This window comes from Myotis brandtii, unplaced genomic scaffold, assembly GCF_000412655.1.
Source record: "Myotis brandtii unplaced genomic scaffold, ASM41265v1 scaffold426, whole genome shotgun sequence".
NCBI classification, from domain to species: Eukaryota; Metazoa; Chordata; class Mammalia; order Chiroptera; family Vespertilionidae; genus Myotis; species Myotis brandtii.
The window spans coordinates 260606-270352 of record NW_005366314.1 but is presented as its reverse complement, the minus strand read 5'-3'; the positions used below and the strand labels follow the sequence as shown (position 1 = coordinate 270352).

At 46.9% G+C, this 9747-nt stretch overlaps 1 protein-coding gene across 1 annotated transcript in view; it reads left to right on the top strand.

Moving 5' to 3' along the window:
* Positions 1-403: 403 nt before the first annotated feature.
* The window catches only part of DHX29 (DEAH (Asp-Glu-Ala-His) box polypeptide 29), a 34909-nt gene continuing 25565 nt past the window's right edge, over positions 404-9747 (top strand). The window contains exons 1-6 of the mRNA XM_005874166.2: positions 404-410; positions 1894-1967; positions 3377-3490; positions 4891-5020; positions 6371-6516; positions 7968-8096. Of these exons, the coding sequence (XP_005874228.1) occupies positions 404-410; positions 1894-1967; positions 3377-3490; positions 4891-5020; positions 6371-6516; positions 7968-8096 (600 nt within the window). The remainder of the gene's footprint in view (positions 411-1893; positions 1968-3376; positions 3491-4890; positions 5021-6370; positions 6517-7967; positions 8097-9747) is intronic.

Below are 9747 nucleotides of genomic sequence, written 5' to 3'. Positions count from 1 at the left end.
TCCACGAATCGTTACCGGACCCCTACCTACCGCGCTTCTTCCCGACGGGAGGGAGGGGGTGCACCCAGGGCCACGCCGCCGCGCAGGGAGCTGGCCAGCGCGATGGGAGTCACAGGACCCCGGCTGCAGAGCTGATGTCCCCTAGAGACGGCGGAGGGGCCGGGCCCCGTGGCTCGGGGGTTGAGGTCGCCGGTCGGATTGCCCGGTGCCCCGTTGCAGGCTCGATCCCCAGTGGGGGGCGTGCAGGGGGCAGACCATCTGTGATGCTCTCTCACTCTATTCCTCTCCCTTCCTCTCTCTCTGAAAGTCAATAGAAACATATTTAAAAAAAAAAAAAAAAAAAGCAAAGCAAAGGTTCAGATCTTCGCGCGGTAATGGAATGGCCCTGCAGAGGGCAGGGGCGATGGCTGGTGGGGAAGGGACCCGAGGCTGAGATGGGAGGATGTCCAGGTGCTGACTCTGCAGCGTGGCCGGCGCGGGGTTCCTGGCAGCGGCAAGGACACGGTCCACCGTCCCAGAGACCCCGAGTCAGGGACGAGCGGGGCCTTAGGAGCTCGCCCGTCAACGTGGCTGAGAAGGAGGGACCGCAGGAGCAGGGGGCGCAGACCCCGCCTGGAGGGTGGCCCCGCAGCGCATGGTAGCTGTTAATGCAGAGTGATGGCTGTGCCTGTCCTTCAGACACGCCCCGGCCTGCTCTGGGCACCTCCACCCCCACCCGCACCCGCCGCTCCGCCTGTCTGGCAGGTGTCCCTCTGTTCTTATGCGGCCCTTCCTGTACGTCCGTCCGTCGATGACGTGTAGTTCCTGTCCACCTCCCTCTAGGAGGGGCATCTCCTTCCAGCATGTCTGTCTGCTCCTCTGTAGGTGACTCCTAGGCACGCGTCCACTCCTGCTCTCTTCTCCAAGCTCAGGTCAGCCATGTCTGCATGGACTGGGACCGTGTGAGCTGGGACCTTGCAGGCTCCTCAGACCTCGCAGGCTCGCTCCTCCGACTCCCATGCGCCTCTTAGTCGGCGTCAGGAGTGACGGGTGATGCCTTCCTGGCTTCCTCATGCCCGGTCTGCTGCCAGGCCCCGCCGTCTCCACGGGCATATCCCCACCATGCCTGTCCCTGTCCCTGTCCCTGTCCCTGTGCACTCTTCACCCCTCCGTCCAGGCACTCCTGAGTCCTGCATCCCAGCCGAGCCTTCTCGTGGAGCCGTCTGGCTCTCCTCTTTCTCCCCATCTGTCCCACAGGCAAGCGGCAGAGTGATCCTTGAGAAACGGGCTTGGACCGTAGCACTTCGCTCTCTGGCATAGCACCCTCAGGGACGCGATAAAGTCCAAACCATTCGGCCGTCCTCCAGGACCCGGCCCGCATTTCTACTAATTGCTGTGTCCAGCTGTAGGCTTTCTGCTCCCTCGTGTTTATTCTTGCCGTTTTCTTTAAATGGAACGCCATCTATCCCTAACGCTATCTACAGAATCCTCTATGCCCACCCCACATGTCCATTCCTTTTTGAATTCTTCCTGTACCCACCCATCTTCCATGTGTCATTGTTGTTTGAATCACACCCATCTTCTCTGCCAGGACTCGAATGTCCTCTGAAAGGCCTTACTTCAGCTAAGTTCCAGGCACAAAAGCATCTAATTTTTTAAATAAGATGAAGATAGATTTAATCTAAAAGACTTGCAGGATTCTTACTTTATGGGAAAGTGATTAACCTAGGAAATGCTAATTGGCAAAATGTTTTTGAAAACTTCGAGGGAATATTGTTTATTTCTAGATTAAATTATTTGGTGAAGAAGAGAAAAGCTAAAATCAAATAATATTTAGCAACCTTTATAGGGAAAATAGTGTAATAAATATTAATCATTAAATTGCCTTGACTGTTTATTCTCTATTATATACAGGTCCGAAAATTTATAGTTTTAATTCTGCAAATGATTCTGGTGGTCCTGCAAATCTGGATAAATCTATTTTGAAAGTAAGTACCAAGGTTTTGAGTTACTTCAAGAAATAATCCCTTAAATATATATACAGTGGGGCCTTGACTTTACGAGTGTCCCGACTAACGAGTTTTTCGAGATACGAGCCGTCTCTCGGCCGATTTTTTGCTTTGAGTTGCAAGCTAAAATTCGGGTTACGAGCCAGCTTCAGATACCCCACCGCTAGTTGGCGCAGCGAATGTCACAGTGAACGCCACAACATCAGCCCAGCATCACGTGTCTCACTCGTTCACTTTTGATTTGACATACGAGTAATTTGAGTTACGAGCTCCATTACGGAACGAATTAAACTCGTAAGTCAAGGACCCACTGTGTGTGTGTGTGTGTGTGTGCGTGTGTGTGTATATATTCTTAAGTAGGAGGAAAAGATGGATATTTTAAATTTTTATAAATAGTACACTAGCTGCTATCTATACTAAATAAAGTAAATCATACACGTGTGTTGAAAGCCAGTAAGAAATTAAACAAGGGTGGATGAGTGCAAACTCCTAAGCATAGCATATCCTTTCCAACCTGGCTGAGTGTACCTTTTCCCTCTTCTTCACTGCAAACATTAGTTCACATCTCATGTTCCCCCAAATCCCACATGGTTTTGAACTGCAGGCTTTTGCCCGTGGGCTCTGCCTACAGTGCATTTGTCACGTCTGTGACCTTGGTGAAGCCCTTTCTAAGGCACCCGGTTGACTTTCTTGGTGGTTTTCTCAGCACTCCACATGTCTTTTTTAATGATTGCCGTGCTGGGTCACAGCTTCTCTTTATGTATGTTTCCTGTGCTATACTGGATTCCTGAAGCATAGTTTTGTGCTTAACTCGTAGTAGGCATTCAGTAAAGATGTCATAAAGGGGAGGGGTTTTTGTAGGTAGATGCGTGTGTACTCTTAGGTTAAAAATAGGGACGCAACAAAGGATTACATGGCTAAAAGGAAAACATAGGAATCAAACTCCAGCAGCCAAAAGAATTTGTGACCAAATTACCATCATACAGATTTGACTGTTACGGCTGTGCCTCCCCCCGTTTTAGTGTGGCCTCTATTCCTTCGGGCTGTGGTTGGGCTGGTTTGCATTAAGGCAGAGTCCTGGGCTCCACCCAAGGACGCTGATTGAGCGTGTTGAAGACGGTGAGGAATCTGTCTGAGGAATAGAGTCCCAGGGAGGTCCAAGGACAATGTTGCTTTTTCCATATCCCTTTTTTTCTTCAATGTATGACAGGAATGTCATCTGGTGAATGGTAGTCTGAAATATAATAATCACTGTATCTGATTTTAGCTGGAAGTTTGGCCTTGGTTGGCAGGAATATAGAAAACTGTGATATGCTTCAGATTATTTAGTTACTAAATGTGATTTCATAATTTAGCTTCTAATTAATATGATCTCTTGGCATCAACAGGTGGTGATTAATAACAAACTAGAACAAAGAATTATTGGAGTGATCAATGAGCATAAAAAGCAAAATAATGGCAAGGGAGTGATTTCTGGAAGACTTACTGCCAAAAAATTACAGGTATTTTTACAGGCAAACTTTTTTTAAGTTCTTTATTTTTAGTGAAGCATTTTTAAGACAGCATCACATACAAGGTAAAATTACTTTTTCCATTTCCATGGAGATTTCATATACATCATTTCTACCTCTAAGAGCAGGGAAAGAACGGTGTGAGATACAGATGTGCACATTAAAATGATGATATGAGAACTCTCAGAGTTATATATTACATCCTGTGGGCACTTTCCTTACACTTTCTGCAATCCCAGAAGATCTGTTGCCCATTTCCAGTGAAGAAGTGGAGCGTGGAAAGCTGGCACAAGTTAGGGCCTGCGGTGAATTAGTAAGTAGCAGGCAAGCAGCATCTGGGTGGGAACCCAGGTCTGTCCAGCTGTGAAGGTTATGCTCTCGAAGGACATGAAGATGCTTTCCTTCACATGTGAACATGTTCACCAGCGCACGGCCTCGGGAGAACGAGAGCATCCTAACTGATCACCGATGGGAAAGCGCATAATCAGATTAGGGCACGTCTTCCCAGTGGAATGTTGTGTAATTAAAAGTGGTGAAGAGTTTCTGCTGACGGGGGAAGATGCTTATGTTATAATGTTAAGTGAAATTTGTTTTTACAAATAATAGAAACATGACTGAAAGGAAACTTATTGCAAGAAGTATCCTATGTAATAAAAGTCTAATATGCAAATTGACCAAATGGCAGGACACCGGTTGCTATGATGCACACTGACCACCAGGGGCAGATGCTCAATGAAGGAGCTGCCCCCTAGTGGTCAGTGCGCTCCCACGGGGAGCACCGCTCAGCCAGAAGCCAGGCTCATGGCTGGCAAGCACAGCAGCAGTGGTGGGAGCTTCTCCCACCTCCCCAGCAGCGCTAGGCAACTGCCAGTTTAGGTCCAATCTAAACCGGCAGTCGGACACCCCTGAGGGGTCCCAGATTGGTGAGGGTGCAGGCTGAGCTGAGGGACACCCTCCAGTGCATGAATTTTATGCACCAGGCCTCTGGTCTTTAGAAAATGAGAATATGAGCAATTTCTCTAGCCCTTTTAAAATTTGTAGTTCTCAAATTCTCAATACAGTGAGCACATTTAATTCTTATCATTGAAAAGAAAAGAAAAAGTGTTTGAAATTATAATTTGTGTCAAAGATTTAGGTTAAAATGAATGTGAGAGCCCGGCAGGTGTGGCTCTGATGTTGAGCATCGGCCCAGGAACCAAGAAGTTGCTGGTTCAATATCCTGTGAGGGCACATGCCCAGGTTGTGGGCTTGGTCTCACTATTTCTATCTCTCCCTTCCTCTTTCTCTAAAAATCAATAGAACACATTTTAAAAAAATAAAAATGAACAGGAAAATAAAATTAGTAATGAAAGAAAATTGCCACGGTGACAGTTTTGCATTCCCTTTTGTAGGACTTATACATGGCTCTGCAAGCATTTTCCTTTAAGACGAAGGACATTGAGGATGCCATGACCAACACCCTGTTACACGGAGGGGATCTGCACTCGGCCCTGGACTGGCTCTGCTTAAACCTTCCCGATGGTAAGCAGACAGTCATAAAACTCTTCCTGTTTCTAAAACCTTGGAAGTACTTTCAGTATCTATGATATTTGCATCAAGCTTTTGGCTTGTATCAGAAGTTTTTCACTGTGTTATAATTACTTATTGTTAAAATGGTCTTACTCTTTTTTAATTCTTTTTGATATATTCTCCTTAGAGGTGTAGTCTGTGCAGGAAGAAATTACTTTTGTGTGTATTGTTGATAGCCATGCTACAATGCACTTAATACAACAAATTTTCCAAGTGTGCCTGTCTGTGACCTATTGGGTTTTGGGTCTCCTGGCTTTGGTTCAGAAATTAGGGCCATCTGGCCTTGGATAAGTAATATTTGGTTAAGGAGAGGGTTAAGGTTTAACCTTTGGGGAGAACCTGGAGTGCACATTACTTATATGACTCATGAAGGATACTGCTATATGCTACAACAAGCAACCAAGGGGTGAAAATGGTTAAGATCCTATATAATAAAGAGCCAATATGCAAATGGTTGTCACACCCTCACACCATCATGCCATCACGGCTCAGACACTCAACACTGGGGAGACAGGAATGGGGACCAGCCAGACACAAATGAGCTCACGAGGGAGGAATGGGGACCAGGTAGGCACAAATGAGCTTGTGAGAGAGGAATGGGGACTAGCCAGGCTGCGGCCCGGGAGAGGGACAATCTGCCCGCCCCATGGTCCCAGGCGCCAGCGCCTGCAGTCCAGGAGAGGGACAAGCTGCCCACTCCACAGTCCTAGGCACCTGCGGCTGCGGCCTGGGCAAAGCCGCCCGCCCATGGTCCCCTGTGGCTGCGGCCGGCCCGGGTCTTGGGTGCCAGCGGCTGGCCAGAGAGAGGGAAGCCTGGGTCCCAGGTGTGAGGCAAGGCAGAGGCGGTTAGGGGAGATCAGGCCAGCCGGGGAGCAGTTAGGGGCGATCAGGCAGGCAGGCGAGCGGTTAGGAGCTAGCGGTCCCGGATTGCGAGAGGCAGTTGGACATCCCCCAAGGGGTCCCAGATTTGAGAGGGTGCAGGCCAGGCTGAGGGAACACCCACCCCCTGCCCCCTGTGCATGAATTTCATGCACCGAGCCTCTAGTCTTTTTATGAAAATTCAGGAGCTGCCAATTCAAGGGTGAAATGAACGGCCACGTAGGTGGGCTAGTTGTCATCTGATGAATGTCCCCACTTCTGGTGTGGCAATAAACGATGTTCATCATAGGACTTCTAGTCTTAGGAGATGAGGGGTGCGAAAATCAGGTGCTTTTGTCTCGACGGAGTATTGTGTGTGTGTACTAAATATTGGTGTGATTCATTATCATATGCATGCTTATTTTCATCTCAATTTCTCCTAAGATGCACTTCCTGAGGGATTCAGTCAGGAATTTGAAGAGCAGCAGCCTAAGAGTAGGCCCAAGTTCCAGGCTCCTCCAGTACCAGCTACGGTTTCACCTCCATTGCAGCCTAAAACCAGAAAACAGGAAGAGGAGCCTAAGGTGAAGGTAATGTAAGAATTAAACACTTGAAGTTGAATAAAGTCAGAATGAAGCAGATACAGCAGTTCATTAGAGGATTAGTATTCCGTTGCCATAGTACTTCCACTTATTGTGCGTAACTGACTGGTTTGCCAAGCTTTTCTGTCATTGTCTGTTTCAGTTGCTGCCTAACAACCAAAATGTGGTGCATAAGCCAGCAGTGTATTCTTCCTCCCGCCTGTAGTCTGGGCTGGGCTCAGTTAGGTCTTTGGTTCCACGAGGTATCTCCTGCGGCTAGAATGTCCAAAATGTTCCCTTAGTCATGTGACCAGTGCCTCTCCCGGGGCGAGCCAGGACTAGCTCAGCTTTCCTCACAAACAGGGCTTCTAGGAACAAGTATTTCAAGGCGAGAAGCCCTATATACAATCTCATCGAGCCCCTGCTTGTCACACTCTTGCTAATGTCCACTCCTCCAAGCAACTGACATCCCCAGTAGGGGGCGTGCAGGAGGCAGCCAGTCAATGATTCTCTCTCATCATTGATGCTTCTAGCTCTCTCTCCCTCTCCTTTCCTCTCTTAAATCAATAAAAATATATATATATTTTTAAAAAGCGTGATTACTGGAAGGCATAGTTCATTAGGGCATCACACTTGAATATGCTGCACAGTGTCAAACATCTGGGAGCCTGGGTGAACCCGCGAACATGCTAAGGAAAATAAGCCGGTCACAGAGAGACAGACTGCCCGATTTCACTTCCAGAGGAATCTAAAATGGACTCATAGCAGCAGAGAGTCCATGGTGGTCACTGGGGCTGGAGGAGGGGAAAGGGCAGCCGCTGCTTAGTGGTGATACACTTTCAGTTATGCAAGTAAGTTCTGGAGACACGCTGTGCAGCCCTGTGCCTCTGAATATGTTAAGGGGATGGATCTCAGGGTCAGTGTTCTTACGACCACACCACCCTCGCTTCCGCCCAGGCACACACACAAGAACAGAAGGAAATCTGGGTAGGTGATGGGTATGTTTAGTACTTGATGTTAGTGGTGGTATCATGGATGTATGCATATGTCCAAACTCATCAACATGATGAATTGATATGCACATTATGTATGCATTACATTAAATATATGCACTTTTTACATATCAATTATAACTTGAAAAAGCTTAAAAACAAACAAATAAATGGAAGCACTATCCTCATAAAACCACTGTTTTTAATGAGTAACACTAGTTTTTTAGTTTTTAACTGTCCTTTCATTTTTTTTGCCCTTTATGTAAACATATTCTTTGGATTATACAAGTTTAGACTTTTCTTAAAGTAATGTTGAGTTCCATTATTTGTCCTTGAAGAGCGTGATTTTTGAGGCTCTGCGTCCACTGTTTTTGAGTGTAAAGAAATTGTAAAAGCAATGTCACTTGATGATAGTCTTGACACCTTTTTCTAACTTTGATTTTTCAGATATTTGTTTTTTATTTCTAGCCAAAAAAGGAAGAAAAAAATATGGAAGTGAATATGAAAGAATGGATTTTGCGGTATGCTGAACAACAAAATGAAGAAGAAAAGAGTGAAAATTCTAAAAGTTTAGAAGAGGAGGAAAAATTTGACCCTGTGAGTAGAAATTTGTATTAGATTTCTACCTGGAAAGACTTCTAGACTTCCACTTAAGAAAACTGGCACTTCCTTACAAAGTTAGACATATATGTACCATATGGTCCAACAGTTTCATTCCCAGGTAGTTATTTATTCAAGAAAAATGAAAACATATGCCCACCAAAAAAGACTTGTACACAAATAAATGTTTATAGCAGCTTTATTCATAATAGCCAAACACTGCGAGCAACTCTCAAAACATACAAGAATGAGAGAAGCCAGACAGAAATGAGTCCTTACTAAGTACTTTTATTACATTCAGTACCAGAGAGGTCACCTGGGCAGTCTCTGTGGTGACAGAGAGCAGGTCAGTGGTCGCCTGAGTCCGGTGGGCTGAGGAGGTGGACTGTAGGCTCAGGAGGAAACTTTGGGGACAGTGGAAGTATTTTATATCTTGATTGTGATGGTGCCTACACGGCTGCACGCCTCATCCTAGACGCTTCAAAATGGATGCCTTTTATTGTAAGTAAATCAGACCTTAACACAGTTGGCTTAGAAAGGAGGAGTTGCACGACAGCACATGTCATGATGAGCCCGCTGTGTGACACGGGAAGTGCGTGTGTTTGCATTCTTCTGTGCAGAGACCCTCTGGAAGACACACAAGAAGCCCTTACTGGTGTTAGGCCTGGGGTGGCAGGGCGAAAAGGAGACTTCTTTTTTATACTCTCTGGACCTGTAAGGTTTAGAACCATGTGCCTGTTGTTAAACTAAACAAAAAGCATTTCCGATGTACAAGTCTGTGTGAGGTTCAGAGAAAGGCCTCTTGTGATTGGAGCATTAGGTCCACTTCAGAGAAGAGAGTGGGGCCTGAAGGGTGCAGTGTACATGAGCAACAGAGGCGGGAAGGCGGCCTCCATGAGTGGAGCAGCGTGGCCAGGCACAGAGTGGATTGTGCCAGGGGCCTGGGTGTGGAGAAGTAGATGAGCATAAGAGAGGGTAAGTGTGTAGTTGCGTACTGGCAGATAGGAGTCAACAGATGAGTTCCGCTGCAACTAGAAGATTTTGATGCCCAGAAAATGAATGTGACAACTTTTCCTGTTGATTGTGAAGAGCCACTAGAGGTTTGGGGGCGTGACAAGAAGAATTTAACATTGTCCGTCAAATTTAGTAGCGTTTCAGGTGGTTTGGAATATTCAGTAGAGTTTCAGGTGATGGAAGGGCTAGGAAGGCCATTTGGTCGCTTTTGCTTGGTCAGGTGTGAAACAATAAGGTCCCAAATTGGAAATTGGGAAGGAGAAGAAACATTTAAAGCTAGAATCAGTAGAAATTGATTTACTGAATATAAAGGCCAAGGAGCCCAAGAAAGCAAGAGAGTCGTAGGCGCGGGCTGGTGTATCAGTGCCACAGGTGCAGGAAGGAGTGTGAGGTGGGTGCATTTGAGGAGCTCGGTGACCCTGCCGCCTGTCCACCGCGTCGCTGTTTGCTTCCACACGAACCTGCCCCAGAGTCCAGGACTGCGCTTCCTCAGTGGCCTCTCCCAGCAGCACGCCTGTGCCCTCACCTCCCCCACCCCGTGCGCGGCTGCTTCTCACCTGCTGTCATGAACTCACCTACGGAATCTGAGTCTAAAGTTAAGCCCTGGCACCTTCTGCTCAGCAGAGTTAAGTCC